The following is a 21027-nucleotide window of genomic DNA, read 5'->3' on the forward strand; positions in this document are numbered from 1 at the left end:
AATAAAGATCATATTTTTGTCTTAGACCTGAACCCCTTACCCTCCATGATTTCAATACGTAGGGTATTTAAATAGTAAAATTTGATTGATAAGATTCAAGTTTTAAAATTTATTTTTCAAATCAAATATGCCATATAAGCATTTTATTATGTATGTTCTACTTACCTATTTAAGAATGAAATTTCTCTTTTTTTTTTTTAAAAGAAGAATTTCTCTTTTTAATATGTTATCATAATGCCATTTGGCAAATTTTTTTTCTTTGAAAAAAAAGAGACAAAAATGTGATCTTAATCATAATGTAAATTTTACAAATGTCACTATGATCGATTATTTAAAAAAAAAAGAACTGCTACAGATACAAAAAAATTATACAAAATAAAACTACAAACTGATGTAATTTTATAGAATCCGTTAGATCTATTTTATAATAAAAATAATTTTACAATCTGACGTACTACATCAAATTATATCAGTTTGTGGGTTTACTTTTGTGTAATACCTTTATGGTTAAAATATTTTTCTTAAAAAAATGTTTTTATTCCGTTAGTTACTGTTAAAATGCTGCGTCAGTCAAGAAAATGTAAATCGTCGTAAAGAAAATGTTGTGCAATAAAGTTTAAGTTTAAATAGCTCTGAGTGAGGTCATGAGATTCGAGACTTCTACGGATCAGCCACTGTTCAAGACTGATCTATATAACACACCTTAGCTATCATTTTTTTTTTCTTCTAAACGCTCGTTTTACCCAATAAAAAGTTTAGGTCTACTATTCATTCATCAAATTTATTTTTTATTCACTTTTAATCTCCAAATGTCTTTTTTATTCACGTTTTATCTCCAACCGTGTTGTAATAATAATATAAGAATCAAATTAAATTATTAATCAATATATGATTAGTATAATTGTAAAATATGAAAAAAAAATATTTTTATTAAAAAAATAATATTATATTATTATTTTAATGAATTCAATAGCTAATTCAATGTGGAGTTAGGTTTGAAAAGTTTTGGATTTATAGAAATCATGTATTTTTCATCAAACTTTAGAGATAATTTTGATGAATGCCAATGTCCTAAGCATTGACATTGGCTTCATAAAAAACTTTGCCAAATGTAAAATATGATGAATTTCATCAAAAGAGAGCTGCATTGGATTAGCCAAAAAGATAAATGTGAAAATTTGAGTTATAATAAATTTATAGGTTTCTTCAAATTTGAAGAGCTACTGTTCACTCATCAAATTTATTTTTTATTCATTTTTAATCTTCAATAGTCCTTTTTATTCACGTTTAATCTCTAACTATTTTGTAATAATAATGTAAGAATAAAATTAAATTATTAATTAATATATGATTAGTGTAATTATAAAATATTAAAAAAATAATATTATTATTAAAAAAATAATATTATATTATTATTTTGATGAATTCAATAGCTAATTCAATGTGGAGTTATGGATAAGGAAGTTTTAGATATATGAAAAATATGTACTTTTTATCAAAATTTGAAGATAAATTTGATGAATTCAATACTAATGCTCTAAATCTCAGTCCCCAGTCCCACTTCGTCTCAATCCCGCACCCTTCCCCCTCCAATCAATGTTCTCAAAATATTTTTTATAGATTTAATAAAATAATACAAAATAATAAATAATAAATTAAAAAAAAATAATTATCTTCCCATCTCCATGGCTGGAGCTCAAAGTATTAGCATTGGTCTATGTATATGCATATGCAAAATCACCTCCTTTGTAACTTTGTCATTCGAACAAAATTTTCATATTGATTTATATATATTTGAGACAAAATAATAATTTTATTATTATTAATTTTTTGCTAAAATCAAATTTTTTATATATATTTTATAATTAGCATCCACTATATACATTTGACATTAATAATACAAATGTAATAATTAAAAATATATATTTTTTATATATTATATTAAAAATATAGTAAAATAAAAAAATATATATAATATATTATAATAATAAAATGAATGTGCAGGTGAAAATTTGTTGTGTTGTTGAATGAGAGAGAAAATGAAAAGATTGTAAAAAAGAGAGTGGGAGGAGAGAGAAATAATGATTAAAATATATTTTATAGAATGAATAATAGTTATCCAAATTTAGATAAGCATTATTCATATCTAACTAAATATTTAGATATATATAAATTAATATAAAAAATTTTAAGATCTAAATATAATTTTATATATATACATAGATTAATGTGATGCTCAGCCTCTGCATCTCTCTCTCTCTCTAAAACTCGAAGTGAAAAAATGAGTATTTGAAACCCAAGATTCTTTATTTGTCTTTTTTCTTTTGGTCTCCCTCTGGTTGTTCCTCGTGGTTGAAGCGAGGAATCCAGTGTCGTATTGAATCCGTGAAGTGTTGCGTTTGGCGAAGTAGACTGGGAGACAGTTTCGTCGTTTGCTTGTCTCATTGATGAAGCTGCTTCGTCGATGCTAGAGGATTCTCATCCTCTATCTACTCCCTGTCTTCGATCTCAGCGCAGTGAAGCCAAGCAACAAACCACCGATCAGAGCCCTCCCCACCACGACGCGAGCCAAACACAACAAGGAAGGTGGATTTCAGAATGGCGGATCCGATCCCGGCAGCAACACCGCCGAGATCCGCCACGGACTTTTTCTCCGACCCTCTCGATTCTCACCCACTCTGGTTCAAGCCCTCTCTCTTCCTCTCCGCGAACTTCGACTCCGAATCCTACATCTCAGAGCTCCGAACCTTCGTTCCCTTCGATACGCTCCGATCCGAACTCGATGCCCATCTCGCCTCCCTCAACCACGAGCTCATCGACCTGATTAACCGCGACTACGCCGACTTCGTTAACCTCAGTACCAAACTCGTGGATGTTGATGCTTCGGTGGTGCGAATGCGGGCCCCGCTGGTCGAGCTCCGAGAAAAGATCGAGCAGTACAGGGGTTCCGTGGATCGCTCGCTCGTGGCTCTCAGAAATGGGTTGAATCAGAGGTCGGAGGCCGCGTCTGCGAGAGAGACCCTGGAGCTTTTGCTCGACACATTTAAAGTGGTGTCGAAGGTACGTCTGCGTGTTTGTATGTGGATCTTATTTGAGCTTAGTCGGATTTAGAACAGATCAGCATAAGATTTGGTTTTCGTATTTGTAACAGGTTAGCAATGCCTGATTTAGGGATAACATTTGTGACTTATTAAGTGGCTGCTTTAGTTTGGAGTTCATTCTGTGGTTGCTTAATTTACTAATGTATGTGGAATTAGATTTAAAATTACATAGATCACACAATAGAACATTTGGATAATGAAGGCACTATGATTGAGTTTGACATAATTGGAATTTCTGCACAGCTTTGGTTCTTGCAAAGTCGATGACACACCGTGTAGAATTCAAATAGAGTGGAAATCTTTGCAGTCTTATATTTATTTCAGTGAGCTAAACAATTTAGTGAAGTGTAACTGTGTGTTTTTCAGGTTCAATTTACAATTTTGGTTCAATTTACAATTTTGGTTCAATTGCCTTTAGAAGCCTTCGATCTGATTCTTGGCTTATTGCAGATCTGGATCCCTGTTTATTTTTGTACAATACAATGGTCTAATGTGCAGGTTGAAAAACTAATAAAAGAACTACCGAGTATGCCTGCTGATTGGTCAAATGGAGATGCAGATTTGGCAGAGAAGAATTCTACAAGCAATGGGATTTCCACACAACATGTTGAGAATGGGACAAACCTCAGAGAGACTCAGAGCATGCTTTTGGAGAGAATTGCCAGTGAGATGAATCGGTTGAAGTTCTATATGGCTCATGCACAGGTCTTTTATTGCTCTCCCTCACATTTCGTTTTTTCTTTTTGCCACATTTATACATGTTTGACATTTTATCTAGGGTTCTTTCAATTGCCTATTTCTTTGACAATAAGATCCTGCATGATAAATTTATCATGACATTTAAAGTGAACAAGAGTATTAAGATTGATGCTGTTTCTTAAGTAGGAAGCTTGGGGAATGATGCTAGTGAATAAAAGTTTGAATGGAGCTCGACTGTTAGTTAACAATAATAAAATAAAGATAACTAAAGTTAACATGCTTAAAGAAGAGTAGGAACATTTTTTTTGAACTATTATGGAAGATATATATATATATATATATCTGTTTAAATCTACCAGCTTGACCATTAGTTCTCTCACCAACAGCCTTAAATAACATCTGTCTTTCTTTGTTGCATACTCATCTTTTTCTGATCTGTAACTATAGAGGTGTTTGAAGAACTTAGGGCCTTTTATTTCTTATAAAGACTAACTGTTAGGAAAGGAAAACAGTAGAGAATATTATTTCTTATTCATTTTATATCTTTTAACTCTTTGTGAGAATGAAAGGAGGATAGTGGAGTTATATGTCTGCTTTGCGTGAGTGTATGCATGTGGAGGGGAAGAGTAGGGAGAAGAAAATAATTTTGAGTTTATTGTAAGTATTGATTTTCTGAGAAGTTGGGAAAGTTGCTTGTAAGAGGCACAACAAGCAAATTAGTTATAAATTATATGACATGATGGTTGAAGATGCCAAGGTATTGTGTTCTTAGCTGTTCTGAGAGATTAATTATTTGTAGTTGGAAAGTGACTAAGGTGGGTTTAGAAAAGATTGATCAATGAGTAAGCATTATATGAGGTCCAAAGGGAAACAGAGATTTCTGTTAAAGGATGTGCAAGACTCAATGAATCTGAAAAAAGTTTCTGCCATGTGAAGCATGGGAGCTAAAAAGGGTTGCTTACTGAATTATGTGTTTGTGTGCATGGTATTGTCTCTATTGATGTGTTGTATGAGATCGAGGAAGAGGTCAAGAGTGTGTGTTGGTGTGTCAGACTTCTGAACTGAAAGGGTTGATTGATAACCCAACCTTTATGCATGTTTATATAACAGAAAAATGGTGATCCCTAGGAATGTATACTGTTGTTCTTTGTCAAAACAGGACAGTTTTCATAATTTGCTTGTATCCCTCACTCATGCTTAGTGGTACTTAGCCATATTCTGTGTATACTCCCTATGTGCTTGGGCTATGTCTTTTCCTATAATAAAGTTTTACTTTTACTTATCAAAAAAAAAAAAAAGAAAAGAAAAAAGGAAGGGCATTCAAAGTGCAAGCTTATTGTTAGATGCTAGATGGGCTGGCAGGACGCAAATGCTATTTCCAGCCTCAGCATTTAATTGGGGAAAGGAAAGAATGAATTTCAGTTTTCTTGTAGGGGTGGGTCATGTGCAAAATTGGTGCCTACAATTTAACTGATGGGCGAGCTAATATTAGCATGTTCTATAACGTGAAAGATTTAGACTTTTAATTTTCTTGCTATGGGTATCTCATTCCCTTAAATCTCTTAGTACCCAACTTCATGTGTTAATTTTTTTTTTATCAGTAACTGCATTTGTTAAAAATTGACGTTATGATTTTAAAAAAGCATATCCTGGTTCATTGAGTCTTTGGTCCTTGTTCATTCTGTGCTCATCTCGTTTCTATATTATGCCAGTACAGAACCTGCCCTTCATTGAAAACATGGAGAAGAGGATTCAGAGTGCTAGCCTAATATTAGATGCAATTTTAGGACATTGTTTCACAGATGGGCTTGAGCACCAGGATGCGAATGCAATTTACAATTGTTTACGTGCTTATGCTGCTATTGATAACACTAGGAGTGCAGAAGAAATTTTTCGTACAACTATAGTTGCTCCATTGATACAGAAAATTATCCCGCATGAGACATCAGCGGTAGTTGCAGGGTCATACACAGATGAACTCGAGAATGATTATCAGCAAATCAAGCAAAGTATAGATAAAGACTGTAAATTCTTACTGGAAATTTCATCTACAGGTATTGCCATCTAGATTTTTTGTTGATACCAACAACTTAAACTATCTCAGATTTTATGATGAGCTAAGGTTGTGAGAATGGAACTTCCATTAAAAAACCTAAGATCTTAAATAGTACCTGACAATGAAAAAATTCATCCATTGGTGCAGTCATTGGTCTTTATTTTACAAAATCCGTTCTTAGATTTATATGATCATATTTTGATTGCTTCTATCTTTTACTTGCAGCCTATTAATTTGTGCTTTGCCATGAAACTTATCTATAAGCAATAGCTTTGCAAATGAAGCATGTATGCCAGTTTTTTTTTAATAAAGCACGTCTTTGCTCATAGCCCCAATTGAGTATGCATTGCATCATCAATTATCACTTTGGAACAACCTTGTTGACCTCATTCTATCTTGGCTACAACAATATCTGGATGATTGACCAAATATGACAAAAATGTCATGTTATGGCATGTCAGATAATTAGCTGTTTCTGTAGGTACAAATTCATGTCTATTGTTTTTGAATGCTATTAACTGGTGGGATGCCGGTTGGGTTGTACAGAAAATTCAGGCTTGCATGTGTTTGACTTCTTGGCCAATTCCATCCTTAAAGAAGTTCTTCTCGCAATCCAAAAGGGAAAACCAGGCGCTTTTTCTCCAGGAAGACCCACGGAATTCTTAAAAAATTATAAATCAAGCCTAGATTTCTTGGCTCTTCTAGAAGGTAGTGATCAGCTCTCTCTCTCTCTCTCTCTCTCTCTCTCTCTCTCTCCCCTTCTTCTTCCTCTCTTAGATTGTACATTCAAGATTGTGAAAACTCTGACACAACTACCGATAAGAAAAAAGATTGTAAAAACTTTGACACAACTAAAATGACCATAATGTTACATGGGTTATGCATATAGAGCATCTCGTTCATTTTACCAAATAAGCTCTGATTTTCATGCAAGGGTACTGCCCATCTAGATCTGCTGTTGCTAAATTCCGATCAGAAGCTGTTTACGTTGAATTCATGAAGCAATGGAATATTGGAGTTTATTTCTCTTTGAGGTACCCTCTGCAACTCTATTATGGTTTGTCTTCTTATAAATTGGGTTAAGTAGATTACTTGATGATGTGGGCTGCTCTTTAAACTACTCTTACCTCAGGTTTCAGGAAATAGCAGGGGCTTTAGATTCTGCACTTAATGCCACCAGTCTTGTGCCGGTTCAAAATGTGCTTTCTGCTCAAGGAATTTCTCTTGAATTGACTTTAAAACAAAGTGTTACTTTGTTGGAGAGCTTGAGATCCTGCTGGAGAGAAGATGTTCTTGTCCTCTCTTGCTCTGACAAGTTTCTTCGATTATCTTTGCAGCTTCTTTCGAGGTTATTTTATTGAAACTTGGAAAGTTTCTACCGTATTCAGCCGATATATTGATACTGCCTATTTTTTAATATGCATTAGATACTCAAATTGGTTGTCATCTGGACTGGCTGCTCGTAAAGTGGTGGGTAATACAGTCTCCAGCCCTGGATGTGAATGGGCTATTTCAGCTGTCCCAGAGGATTTTATTTTTGTGAGCACTATATCCTTATTCACTGTATTTATCTTGGTCCTTCAGTTTGCCAATATACAGCATACTGGTCTGTGATTTGTGGATCTTCTGTTCTCAACTGTAGGCATGTGGTGTAGTCTTGCTTAGTAATATAGCTTGCCACACTTGAGAAGAAGAAGAAAATTATGGAAATATTTTGTTCCTTCTTTCATGCCCCTAATAATATGTCTCAGATTGATGGCTCAGACTAGCCTAGGCTACTTATCACTTTCTGTAAACATGTCACATGAATTAGGAATAAAAGAATTTGTCTCAAAAGAAAAATCAAACATGCATTTTGATAACTCACAAACTGATAGAGAGTATTGGATTTGCAGATCATTCATGACATAAATTTTCTGGCCAAGGAGATTTGTGGTGACTACCTGGAACGAGTACTCAAACTTCTGTCTTCATGCTCTGCCGATGTTCTTGATTCAATAAAACAGAGCATTTTACAAGGTGGAAAGTCATTGAAGGATTTGGTTCCTCTGTTAATTAATACAATAATAGAGGCACTAGTCGAAAAGTCAATTGAGGTAAGTTATAATTTTTTAATTCTATTGTTTGAATTGGCCATGGAAGGTGACAAGGTGCTTCAAATGTTTTCTTGATAGTGATAGGTGTGGTCATGACTTGATTTATCTGCTAATCCAGCTGTGGAACTGTGGATTCTGAATATTTATGCCCCATTTCATTTGTTAGCATCTGGAATGATTTTTTTGTTCATATGTTTGAATGTTTTTATTAGTTCTGAACCTTTTTTCGGTTCATATTTTTTTTCTCAAAAATAAATGTAGGACTTGAGACAGCTGAAGGGAATAACCGCAACTTACAGGATGACTAATAAACCTCTTCCTGTCAGACATTCACCATATGTGTCTGTAGTATTGCGACCCCTGAAGGTGTGCAATTATTTTTAATTTATAGTTGTTTTGTGTCATCCTCTCTGTTTTTTTTTAATGGGCAATACTGAGCTTGTTATCTTTCGTGCTATCCAAGTATCTAGTGTTGCTAGATTCCTTGATTGTTTCCTTCAAAGCAGCAGTTTAAAACCAAGTGTAGATTTCATTATTCTAAATGATCTCAGACAGGAAACTATCAGCTTCTTTTGATTATTGATATGTGATGGCCTAAGGATGAGAACCTCTCGCATCTTCTTGTATATACCATCTTCATTGAATCTCTTGATTTTATTGAGGCCTTTTAGAATTCAAACATAGCATATGTATGCTTGTACCATTTGAGTTAATTAGTATATGAAATCTGGAATGTGGACATGAGAAAAAGCTAGGCAACCTACAATAGATCTATTAAGTTTCAGCGTACTAGATGGGCTTGGATACTTGGTGAGGCTGTGCATTGAAGTGTCAGATTTATCTAATCCATTTTTTGCATACGTCAGCATATGGAAAGAGATCTAAAAAACAAGAGTTTTGCTACTCATCATTCCCACACACCACACTTATTTTTATTTTATTTTTTTAAAATATTTTTTGGTTTTATTCTTCCTAAACTAATTATTTTTTCTACTCATTATCCATATACCACATATTTGGTAAGAGAAAAAAATAAAAGAATAAAAAAATTATATGTGGTGTGTGGATAATGAGAAGAATTTAAAAAAAAAAACAATGGTTAATCGGATCATTTGTACTGACCTTTTTTCTGGCAGTATATCCTATCTACTAGAAACCCAATTACCTTATAGATTTGAACTATTTTTTCCATAGTAGATTGATCGATACTAGTAAATAAATATAAGTCATCGATATGGATGTCTGATTGTTAATTTTACTCACTGGACGGTACTTGGGGCTTGGCCACATTCACGATTCAAGTTCATTTGCCAACTCTACACTTGCAGATTAACATGGAAGATAACTTTTTAATTATAATTCTTACATGTACTAACCAACTCCTTCCAGGCTCTTTTGGATGGAGAGCGAGCTACAATATACTTGACTAGGGAAACTAAGAACGAACTACTGGATGGTGCTGCAACTGAGATCACTGGTCGTTATTACGAATTAGCTGCTGATCTTGTCAGCGTGGTTAGTTTCTAAATGCCAGTTAGTTCTGTAAAATTTTTATTCTTCTAGGATTCCCTTTGCCTTGCAGTATTTAGAATTGAAATATTATCTTTAAAATTTTCCATTGTCATCATGACCAGGCTAGGAAAACAGAGTCTTCACTCCAGAGAATACGACAAGGGGCACAAAGACGAGCTGGAGCAAGCTCTGATGTGTCAGATCATAATGTGTCTGACACGGACAAAATCTGTATGCAACTATTCCTTGATATTCAGGTAAGAATAATGACTATTATATTGTCTCATTTTATTTTTTTTATTTTAATTATTTATGTATTTAATTTTTTTTATTAAATAAAAAAATGATTATTAGTATATTGATATATATATTTTACTTTTTAAAAATATTTAAATAAATTAAAAATATATAAATAAATAAAAAGAAAAATTTATATTAGTGAACATGCCTAGATGTCAAAGCTCTGACACTACCCATTCAGGTAAACATAATCTGTATGGCCGCCTGGTGAGTTTGGTTACTAAATTAATCTCAACTCATCGTTACAATTTTTTTAAATTTTAATACAAAATATAATAAATAATTTAATTTTTTTAAATTTTAAAATAATAATAATATTAAAAAATAATATTCTAACAATATTTTATCATCTCAACTCAACTCAACTCAACTCACTTCAACATCCAAACACAATCTAAGATTTTCCGTACATATACTTACACAAATTCACAAATATTTTGACCAGGAGTACGGTCGCAACCTCTCTGCCCTTGGGGTTGACGCAGCCAATATTCCAGCATATCGTTCTTTGTGGCAGTGTGTTGCTCCTCCAGATAGACAGAGTACGATTAATTTGTAGAGTTTGGGCATTTAGCTAATGTGGGGGTTGCAGATGAATTCCATTGCATGTTGATTTTCTTGTGGGCTACATTTATTGTCTGGTTTAATGTAGTAGTCGTTTCTTTTGACGTTCTTTGCAGTGTTGTTATAAACTTATAATAAGATTAGAGTCGCAAGAATACTTGCATTGAGGCAAAAGTTTTGTACTTGTAACCTTTTTTTCTTTTTCGATGCTTCTCCACCGGCCATCTCTATTCTTGTAAAAATCACAGAGAGCTCTGATTGTGATGATATCAAAATTGTTGTAAGTTTCTACCGAAACTCAAAGTTGTTTTGGACACTGATAGAAGATTATACCTTTCCGAGTAACGTTAGACATAGTCATAACTGTACGTATAAAAAAAAAAAGATATAGTTATGATTATGCAAGTATCGTGTACTCATTTTAAAAAAAAAATGAAGTTTATTATTAAAAAATTAATTTTTTTATGTAAGTTTTATTTTTACTCTTTTTTCAAAAGAAGTGTCCGGTACTTGTGAATTCTATGACTGTAAATATCATTTTTTTTTAAAAAAAAAATTGATAAATTTGAGACCTATACTTTTGTTTCAAAGGGATATGAGATTGTACATCTTGAGAATGTAAATATTATTTTTAACACATCAATGTATATTAGATAATTTAGAATTTTTAAAAGTTCGAAACATTTCAAATGTAATGAAGAAGGAAGCTGAATGTTGATGAAGGTTGATGCAAGAAGATGAAGCAGAGTGCACTGTATGTGTTTGATAAAATGGCTAGAAGAAATTGTATTGTCACGGGAGTGCCTTGAGAGCTCTCAAATCTCCTTACAGAATTCACTACTACAATGTTCTCCAAAGGTAATCCTCTCCCCTCTATCTGATTTTCCATTATTTCTTAATTTCTGACATGTAACTAACTCTTACTATTTGTTAAACTAAGCTTTATAAACTTGCAAATAAATTGACAGTTGAATTGAAATTAATTCATTTCAACTTATCATAACAATTTTTTCAAATTCTAATACAAAATATAATAAATAATTCAACTTTTTAAAATTTTAAAATAATAATAATATTAAAAAATAATATTCTAATAATATTTTATCATCTCAACTCAACACAATTCAATTCAGTTTAACGTCAAAACACAGCCTAACTCACAGACTTAAAACGCAACAAGTTCCCATTTCCGTATTTCATCCCAACGCACCGTTTGAAGTCTTTAAACTCAAACGGTGCGTTTCACCTTATTAAACGCTCAACCCATTACATAAAACGCACGCACCCTTAAGCATAAAATAAAACGCACGCACACTGTCCCAGACTCAACACAAAACGCACGCAGACGGCTTCTGTGTCTTCTGGACCCATTTCCCTCCACTTTCGACGTCGTCGTTTATAGTTGTCACTTAAAACACTTCCAACCTTCCACTACACACTTCACACTTCGACTTCCAGAGGACCCGAGCTTCTTCGCTTCTCCATGTTAGGTTTTTCTGCTCCGTTTGAGTTCCAGCCGCCGGATCCATGACACTAAACGTCCTGAACCCATTAACAACAATGCGACTTTACCTGCGCGGTCTCTTCCACGTTGGTCGTAGAGCCTCTCACCGTGTAAGCCCTCTCTCTACGAACACCCTGAACCCCATTAACCCATTTTTCAATACTATCAATGTTTCGTCATTGCATGCTTCTTTCCTTGATTGCCCTTTGATTTGGTCGACCGGCTTTCTTTTCATAATCAGATACCATTTTGTCAGCAAATCAAGCCCCAACCGTACTTTTGATGATATTAGTAAAGAATCAATTTGTAATATTTTTCAACTTATTCAACAAGAGCAGTGGGATGACAATAGGATTATCTGTTTGTTTGACTCGGCGCTGGCGCCCATATGGATGTCTAGGGCTTTGGTGGAATTGAGAGGGGATCCAAGGTTAGCTTTGCGGTTCTTCAAATGGGTGGGAACCCGAATCGGGTTTTGCCACACGACGGAGTCATATTGTATCTTGATCCATATATTGTTTTACGCGAGAATGTTCTTGGACGCGAATAGTATTATTAGAGAGTTAGTTTTGTTGACGTGGGTTTTGCCAGGTTGCCATGTGTTTGACGTATTGTGGTCGACAAGGGGTGTTGTTTGGGTTCGAGGGTTTGGTGTGTTTGATGCTTTGTTTGTTGTTTTGACTGGGCTAGGAATGCTGGAGGAAGCGATCGAGTGTTTTTTGAGGATGGTGAAGTACAGGGTTTTGCCAAAACCTCGGTCTTGTAATGAACTTTTGCATAGGCTTTCAAAGTCAGGGAAGAGGGAATTGTCAAGGAAGTTTTTTAAAGATATGGTTGGGGCTGGAATTAGTCCTTCGGTTTTCACATATAATATAATGATAGACAATATGTGCAAAGGAGGAGATTTGGAAGCCGCCAGAAGCTTGTTCGAAAAAATGAAACAAACTGGCCTTATGCCCGATGTTTTCACATATACTTCTCTTATTGATGGATCTGAAAAGGCAGGCAAGAGGAAATTGTCGAGGAAGTTTTTTAAAGATATGGTTGTGGCTGGAATTAGTCCTCCGGTTTTCACATATAATATGATGATATCCAATTTGTGCAAAGGAGGAGATTTGGAAGCCGCTAGAAGCTTGTTCGAAAAAATGAAACAAACTGGCCTTAGGCCCGATGTTTTCACATATAATTCTCTTATTAATGGATATGAAAAGGCAGGGAAGAGGGAATTGTCGAGGAAGTTTTTTAAAGATATGGTTGGGGCTGGAATTAGTCCTTCGGTTTTCACATATAATATAATGATAGACAATATGTGCAAAGGAGGAGATTTGGAAGTCGCCAGAAGCTTGTTCGAAAAAATGAAACAAACTGGCCTTATGCCCGATGTTGTCACTTATAATTCTCTTATTGATGGATATGAAAAGGCAGGGAAGAGGGAATTGTCGGGGAAGTTTTTTAAAGATATGGTTGGGGCTGGAATTAGTCCTTCAGTTTTCACATACAGTATAATGATAGACAATATGTGCAAAGGAGGAGATTTGGAAGCCGCTAAAAGCTTGTTCGAAAAAATGAAACAAACTGGCCTTATGCCCGATGTTGTCACATATAATTCCCTTATTGATGGATATGAAAAGGCAGGCAAGAGGGAATTGTCGAGGAAGTTTTTTGAAGATATGGTTGGGGCTGGAATTAGTCCTCCGGTTTTCACATGTAATGTAATGATAGACAATATGTGCAAAGGAGGAGATTTGGAAGCCGCTAGAAGCTTGTTCGAAAAAATGAAACAAACTGGCCTTATGCCCGATGTTTTCACATATACTTCTCTTATTGATGGATATGAAAAGGCAGGCAAGAGGGAATTGTCGAGGAAGTTTTTTAAAGATATGGTTGGGGCTGGAATTAGTCCTTCGGTTTTCACATATAATATAATGATATACAGTATGTGCAAAGGAGGAGATTTGGGAACCGCTAGAAGATTGTTCGAAAAAATGAAACAAACTGCCCTTATGCCCAATGTTGTCACATATAATTCTCTTATTGATGGATATGGAAAGTTTGGATTCTTGGATGAATCGGTTAGTATATTTGAAGAAATGAAGGATGCAGGTTTCGAACCTAATGTAATAACATATAATGCTTTAATTGATTCTTTCTGTAAATTTGGAAGAATGCCTCGAGCTTTTGAGTTTCTCCAAGAGATGAAGATCAATGGGGTGGTACTGGATGTTGTAACTTATAGCACATTAATTGATGCATTTTGTAAGGAAGGGATGATGCAAGAGGCAATTAAATTTTTTATTTACATGAGACGTGTTGGTCTTCTGCCCGATGAATTTACTTACAGTTCTCTGATTGATGCAAGTTGTAAATTAGGCCATCTAAATGATGCTTTGGAGCTGGCTAATGAGATGATGCAGGCAGGAGTTGACTTGAACATTGTCACCTACACAGCTCTAGTGGATGGTCTATGTAAAGGTGGGAGGATAAAGGCAGCAGAAGAAATCTTTCAGGCAATGCTGAAAGCTGGAGTAATTCCTGACCATTTTATATACACAACCCTTATGGATGCTTATTTCAAGGCAGGAAAAACTGCAGAGGCTCTCAATTTGCTGCAGGAGTTACAGGACTTGAATATTGAGGTCAGCGTTGTTACTTATTGTGCACTAATTGATGGTTTGTGCAAAATGGGACTGCTTGAAGAGGCAATCAAGTATTTTAATAGCATGAACGACATTGGTATGCAACCTAATGTTGCAGTTTATACTGCGTTAATTGATGGTCTTTGTAAAAATAATAGTATTGAAACAGCCAAGAAGCTGTTTGATGAAATGCTGGACAAGGGTGTGATTCCTGATAGAAGTTCTTACACAGCTTTAATTGATGGGAACTTAAAGCATGGTAATCTTCAGGAAGCTTTGAATTTGCGAGGCATAATGATCGATTTGGGTATGGAGTTTGATCTGCCAGCATATACTTCCTTGATTTGGGGTTTTTCTCGGTGTGGCGAGGTGCAACGAGCAAAAGAGCTGTTTGATTAGATGATTCAGAGGGGTTTCCATCCTGATGAGATTCTGTGTATATGTCTATTGAGGAAGTATTATGAACTGGGAAAAGTGGATGAAGCCATTGAATTGCAAAATGAGATGGTCAAAAAGCGTCTAATTACTTGCAGTGCAGTTCCCACTTTACAAACTTGAGAGAAATATATTTCCAGCCTTAGTTCGACGGAGCTGTGTTCAGTGTTTGGATCAGAAACACAACACAGTTTACCTTTCCTAAATGGGAATATGAGAACCCAAGGTATACATAATTCCTCGCTTGTTTCTTACTGGATGGAATGATGTTGCCAAGTGATATTTGATGGTTCATGATTAGATAAATAGGCTGGTGCTGATACTTATTGGTATTCTGTTTTCTTTTTATAAGAACTTATTGGTATTCTGTTCAAAGTCCCTCCTTGTCTCATCATGCAAAGAAGAAGCTAGCTAAACGTCATCAGTTCCAAAGTAGCGGTCACCAAAGTCTCCCATCCCTGGTACCACATGGAATTCATCATTTAGTGCCACGTCAATCTCTGAAGTCACGATTTTTAGTGATGGAAACTGTTTGTATACTCGATGTATACCTTCAGGAGCCTGAATTCATTAACCCCCCAACAAAAAAAAAAAAATTATGCACTGATTTTAGCTTTACATTTCAGCATGGAAATGGAGGAAAAGTTAGAAGAACCAAAAATAATAAATCTGGACTTATTGAGGAAGCAGCTAACTCACAGATATGAGGTTGAGGAAAATAATTTGAGACTCTGGGACTCCCTTTCGTACAAGAAGTCCAATTGCTTGGATGGCTGAATTACCTGCAATAAGTAAAGAAGGCTGTGTCTCTTGTTGCATCCACATAACTGTATATAACTATATATATATATGTTTATTATGATAATGATATGATTCAAGTTGAATGGTCACCAGTAGCAAGAACTGGATCCATAAGGAGCACATGCCGTTGTGAAATATCTTTTGGAAGCTTCTCATATATTAGCTGCATGGAAGAGGAAGGAGAGTTTGTTTGATATATGAAGGGAACTCAACTCCTTTTCACATTTCAGAATTAGAACTCAATAAATACACATTTCAAGTTGTGTGTTCATAACACCTGTTTCCCATTGTCACCTGAACGGTGGATGAGGATTTTTCCAATTTTAATTCCTTTACAGCATGCACGTAGTGCGTTCTCCATGCTCTCTCCACTGAAAATATTAACAGTTTAGAAAATTAGTTACATGCTGATACTTTTTACAATAAATAGTTTGATTAAAAAAAGGACATAAATTCCTCCATCAAACGAAGAGAGGTTCTTCTCTGATCAAAAACCAATGAACCCCAACAACTAAACAGCACTTGATTCTGTGCTCACCTTCGAATAATGGATACACCACATAATTTCTTGCAGAAATTAACTCCAGTATACACTGATCCTGGAATAGAATGACAAGATATTCTGAGTGATTTATGGCAGAGTTTAACATAGCAGCACCGAGTATAGATAATAATTGTTGCAGTTCGTCCATCCCGAGTGTGCACTGCAATTTTTTTGTTAGCCATAATAAAAAGATTTGAGTTGTACCATTTCATTTTTCATCCCTCCACCCTAAACACACCTGTAGGAGTGATTACTTGCTTCTCTGTGAAAGGCAAGTAACCAAGACCGTGTTCCACCACCTGAAAAATTAAGGGTTCTTAGAATTGCTTAGACACTAAACTAATGGTCCTTGGTGTAAACAAATTAGGCACTGCATACCAGACGAATTAGACGATCCGAGTAAAAAGCAAAGTCATGTTTTGCTATTTCCCTGTCACGAATCAGTGTGTGCATGCCTCTTATCTGTAAAATGGATCCCAGCATTACATAAAGCACCAGGGAAATATAAAATGAAGCTCAAGTTGAGAAGATTAGGAAACTCAGGCGCACACTATTAGCTGGATTCTATCCCCATGTAATATTTGTTGTACTCTTCTCTCATAACATTTCACAGCTCTATGCACCCAATGAAAATCATAATTGCTGGGATTAATACTAATTACTCACCCGTCGTTATGCTATCAGAGTAATGTCCAGTGTAACTCACAAAACAAAGCAATACCCTATTATTGGATAGAAAGAAGAAAAGATGACGAATACCTGGAATGTAGAAAGAATTACATTCAGATTGGGATATATCTTGCAGAGGTTATGCTGACCAAGCTTTGTGCGGATATGCTGCACAATTAAATCGATTGCAACATGATTCTCGCCACCCCGGGGTATGATGACATCGGCATACTTCTTTGATGGAAGAATAAAATTATCAAAAGCCGGCTTGACAAACTTTGAATACTGCAAGTTGATGAAATAGTCGGAGACCATATTTTATAGTGTGAATGATTGAAACTCATTCACAATCAAAACTCGAGCACGGAAGACTAGATACCCAACAATTAAGGAATGCTGAAAATGCAAGAAAACAGAGACCAGAAACAAAATGACACAGGCAAGAAAACAGTTACTGGACACGATATCCAACACCAATAATCATGAATATGTGTTGTTGTTTAAACTAAGATAAAACAAAAACATGACAATTTGCAATCTGATCCCTTTTCCCTTGTTTTAAAATAACTTAAGCTGTTACTATTGCATGGATGTTTTTATGTTGTATGGCGATGTTAGTGTTACCGCGTTGTAATAATCTATAACTAGGATCTTTTCTCATTTGTATTTTTGCAGAGGGACCTGTAGAAGATAAAACTTTAAAATAAGCACGAGAACGTGCATCAGGCTCCAATCCTTCATAAAGGCATATGATCCTCTTTCTGCTTGCAGGGTATGCATCATACATGAGCTCTTGGTTTGCCCAAATGCACTTCTCATCATGTTGTTGACATGGACACACGTCTATACATGGCCTCGGTTTCAATTTTAGTTATATCAATGAGTTTAGGAAAAGCAAAGTGATTCTTGCCTGTTCAAGAACAGAGTGTACATCTCTGCTCCTCTCAACAGTGTCACGCTTTATTCTTCGGGCGAGCCTTGTATCAGCGTCTAAATAAAAATGTAAGACCATAAAGATGGTGATCAGAGGACAAAAAAATTATACCAGTTGAAAGTGTTCTGAACAGAAGTTAAAAAGTACAGAGATTAGTGGCAGATACAAAGTTATTTACGGACATTAGGCAAGGATAGTGTCCAAAAAAAAAAAAGGGATAGTGTCCACAAATAGCTAGTGATAGCATTTATATTATGGAATATCAGCAATCTTAGGTTCACAAACCCAAAATTTTAACAAGTTATAACCTGCATCAACAAAAATCTTCATATTCATCAAGTTGCGGACACGTTGGTCATGAAAAACCAATATCCCCTCCAATATGATTACATCAGTTGCGTTGACCTGCCAAAGCACGAACAAACAAAACAAAATGAAAATTTTTGTCAGTAAACCTTCAAATTGAGACAATTAGCCATCAGTGCATACAGTTAAAATGATCTATGTTGTCGACTAATGATACAATAATATATTATATTTACATATTTTCATGTTCTTAACCCTGCTTTAAAAAGGAAAAGAAGAGAAAAATACGGCAGGTACACTCAGAATCCACACTAGGGGTCAGGCCATTAAATTACGGTGCCAACTTCATATTTTTCTGTCTGCATTAACTTGTTAAAAGAGACATTGGCTCAAACATTGCACAAACTTTACCAAGAGCACAAGCCCGACATCAACTTGCACCCCAATACTAGGTTTATTTTTACATAAAACATAAAATATACCTGTCTAAAACTGTCAGAGCACCTTCGATGGTCCTTAAAATTGTATATTGGTACCTGAACAGGCTGACCAGATTTAAGCTTGCCAATGCACTCTAAGAGTTGTTCTGTGTCAAATGCATCTACGGAGAAACCATAACCAGCTTACTAAACATTCACAGGAAATTCAAAGCCTAAAGTGCTATTAGTCCATAGTAGGCTTACCTGGGTGATCAAAATTATACTCGTGGACATGTTTCAATTCGTCATCTGTTAGACCACGGTAGAATGAGTCCTACAAAAATTATTAAAAAAAATTGTTAAGAAACTAAAGAATCTTACTCAGTTGAAATAGTAACAAAAATAGTATCATCCATGAGGAAAAAAAGGATGGAAGCAATGATAGGCAACAAAGCACAAGTAGGATACTACTCCAATAGATTAGAAACTCAGGGACGATAAGAACTACACAGAATAGAGCAAGACTAAGTTTTACCTGCCTTATTATATATTACTGTGATTTTTAATTCTTGGACCACTCCATAGGTGGAAAAATACCCTTATCTTATAATATTGTTGTGAAATGTGTTGTGAAAATGTGTTGTGTGTATATCAATACTCGTATAAAATATCCCTCCAGGGTTCGAGTAGTACAAATACAAGCTTTGCAAAGCTCATCGAGGTATGTGTATACCTTTTTCATTAGAATCTTATAATGAACAGATTGATTATCAGAAAAATGGAATTATACCTGATTGACAAGCACAACCCTATGGTCATGGAGTTGTTGAATTATCATGTCACACACCGTCGTCTTGCCCGATGCCGTACCTCCCGATACCCCTGAAATTTTCAGAAATTTACAAAAGATTAATTAACGTACGAACGTTTCCCGTGTTTCCCGTCACGTAGCATTAACCACTCACAATGCAGACAAAGTACTGTTGATCTTCATATTTCAATATCCGTAAGAATATGATCAAGTTCACAGTCTGTTTGGATCCCGAGAAAACTGAAATCGAAAATGCACTCTCAGCTGTCAATTAGAGCATTCCTTTTTTCTTTATTACCCTTTTAACACTAAAAGCAAAAAGCGGAGAGCGGTTTTTTTGGCGATCTCCGAGTTCTGGTCCCAAGAACAGAATAATATGAATATGCAACATACAATACATAATACTGTATAGTATTATTATACATTACCGATGACGAAGGGCTGTTTGTGAGGTGCGCTAAGATCACCGGGGCTTGCAGGGAAGGAGGACAAAACACGTTGAGAAGACGAGGAAGCTGGAGATGACGCGGGGGAGATAAGAAGGCCGTCGGGACGTAAACCGGAGAAGTGGACACCGGAGGCAGCTTCAATCGGATACTCCATTGCTGCAGAAGGCGTTGTTGTTTCCTCAGCCATATTATATATGATCACTTCCCTTATTTTGTTTGTGGGGGGATTTTTTGATATTATAATTTGATTCCAAAACGTTGGTAATATTTATAACAACAAGTAATTAGAATCAGAATAGAGAAAGATCGATGGTGAATCGCGTAAGCTGCAAGCGAATCTCTACCAATGGAGGGGTTTTTCACGTGCAAACACTAGCTTCTAACGCTCAAAATTCTGTTTTCAGTACGGCCCCACGTTGGATTCGATTACCGTTCGTCTGATTTGAAAGACTATTCCATTTGAGGTAATGGGCACACCATATTTATTTTTTATTTTTTTATTTTATTCTTTTTAAACTAATTAAATTTTTCTATCCATAATGTATATACCACATATTTGATAAATAAATAAATAAATAAATTATATGTGATTTATGGTATATGAATGATGAGTAGAAATTTTCATTTTAACTTACGGCTTCGCATATTTATTTATTTATTTTCTTTTCTAAAACATATATATTTTCTATATTTTAGTTAGAATAATTCTACCTGAAAGTCTTTACATCACAAATTATTCTCTTAACATAATTTAATTTAAAAAATATTGTTAGAATATTATTTTTTAATATTATTATTATTTTGATATTTGAAAAAATTGATTTGAGATTAAAAAAATTGAATTATTTATTATATTTTATATAAAAATTTGAAAAAATTATAATAATGAGATGAGACGAGACATTTCTGAATGCAAACGGGGCATAAATATTACTCTGTTAACCAACCGTGTGAATGATGGATTCTATATTAATTTGTAAATATAATTTTTCTTAAAATGTCGAATAAAACAACTACGAGTGTGTTTACATCTTTAATTAAGGAAAAAAAAAAATTATTCATATCTTTTTCTTATAATCGCTTTATCCTCTTCAAACATGAAGAAATTTTCATTATTTTATACATCAAATCAAAAGAATAAATAATTATTTATTATTTTCATCACAAATATTAAAAAACATTATAACTGCG

The 21027-nt window shown here is 34.7% G+C and overlaps 3 protein-coding genes across 8 annotated transcripts; 2 read left to right on the forward strand and 1 right to left on the reverse strand.

The window, feature by feature from the left end:
• The first annotated feature begins 2238 nt into the window (after positions 1–2238).
• LOC108993935 (conserved oligomeric Golgi complex subunit 2) lies at positions 2239–10631 on the forward strand. 2 transcript variants are annotated; one of them, XM_018969028.2, is made up of 12 exons: positions 2239–3060; positions 3600–3806; positions 5518–5854; positions 6403–6564; positions 6791–6890; positions 6989–7204; positions 7284–7395; positions 7752–7952; positions 8214–8318; positions 9342–9467; positions 9587–9721; positions 10210–10631. In XM_018969028.2, the coding sequence occupies exons 1-12, from the start codon at positions 2599–2601 to the stop codon at positions 10321–10323; spliced, it is 2277 nt and encodes a 758-aa protein (XP_018824573.1). In that variant the 5' UTR covers positions 2239–2598; the 3' UTR covers positions 10324–10631. The 2 variants fall into 2 exon arrangements, with proteins under 2 accessions (XP_018824573.1, XP_018824626.1); XM_018969081.2 differs by lacking the exon at positions 8214–8318 and having other exon boundaries at positions 2257–3060.
• An 813-nt stretch (positions 10632–11444) lies between these two features.
• On the forward strand, positions 11445–15026 carry LOC108993536 (putative pentatricopeptide repeat-containing protein At2g02150). Its single transcript, XM_035687544.1, has one exon. The coding sequence runs from the start codon at positions 11856–11858 to the stop codon at positions 14865–14867; it is 3012 nt and encodes a 1003-aa protein (XP_035543437.1). The 5' UTR covers positions 11445–11855; the 3' UTR covers positions 14868–15026.
• On the reverse strand, positions 14948–20095 carry LOC108993608 (uridine kinase-like protein 1, chloroplastic). Of its 5 annotated transcripts, XM_018968829.2 has the most exons (15): positions 19816–20095; positions 19367–19458; positions 18841–18910; positions 18640–18758; positions 18160–18256; positions 17828–17907; positions 17008–17202; positions 16627–16710; positions 16487–16547; positions 16243–16303; positions 15982–16075; positions 15795–15867; positions 15603–15685; positions 15455–15464; positions 14948–15361 (listed from the first exon to the last, which is right to left on the reverse strand). In XM_018968829.2, exons 1-15 carry the CDS (start codon positions 20021–20023, stop codon positions 15315–15317), a joined length of 1374 nt encoding a protein of 457 aa, XP_018824374.1. In that variant the 5' UTR covers positions 20024–20095; the 3' UTR covers positions 14948–15314. The 5 variants fall into 5 exon arrangements, 4 of the variants coding, with proteins under 4 accessions (XP_018824374.1, XP_018824299.1, XP_018824223.1 ...); XM_018968754.2 differs by having other exon boundaries at positions 14948–15464; positions 17008–17148; positions 19816–20094; XM_018968678.2 differs by having other exon boundaries at positions 14948–15464; positions 17008–17151; positions 19816–20094.
• Between the last annotated feature and the right edge of the window lie 932 nt (positions 20096–21027).

The sequence above is a fragment of the Juglans regia genome, chromosome 2 (genome assembly GCF_001411555.2).
Source record: "Juglans regia cultivar Chandler chromosome 2, Walnut 2.0, whole genome shotgun sequence".
Taxonomy (NCBI): domain Eukaryota; kingdom Viridiplantae; phylum Streptophyta; class Magnoliopsida; order Fagales; family Juglandaceae; genus Juglans; species Juglans regia.

Bases quoted from the DNA above. Each gene is read 5' to 3' on its own strand.
- LOC108993536 (XM_035687544.1), top strand. From the start codon at position 11,856: ATGACACTAAACGTCCTGAACCCATTAACAACAATGCGACTTTACCTG.
- LOC108993608 (XM_018968620.2), bottom strand. From the start codon at position 20,023: ATGGCTGAGGAAACAACAACGCCTTCTGCAGCAATGGAGTATCCGATT. The intron at 18,759-18,840 runs GTAAGCCTACTA...GTTTCTCCGTAG, and splicing joins GTATAATTTTGATCACCCAG to ATGCATTTGACACAGAACAA. The intron at 17,908-18,159 runs GTTATAACTTGT...ATTTTTATTTAG, and splicing joins GAAGATTTTTGTTGATGCAG to ACGCTGATACAAGGCTCGCC.
- LOC108993935 (XM_018969028.2), top strand. From the start codon at position 2,599: ATGGCGGATCCGATCCCGGCAGCAACACCGCCGAGATCCGCCACGGAC. The intron at 6,891-6,988 runs GTACCCTCTGCA...CTCTTACCTCAG, and splicing joins GGAGTTTATTTCTCTTTGAG to GTTTCAGGAAATAGCAGGGG. The intron at 9,722-10,209 runs GTAAGAATAATG...TATTTTGACCAG, and splicing joins AACTATTCCTTGATATTCAG to GAGTACGGTCGCAACCTCTC.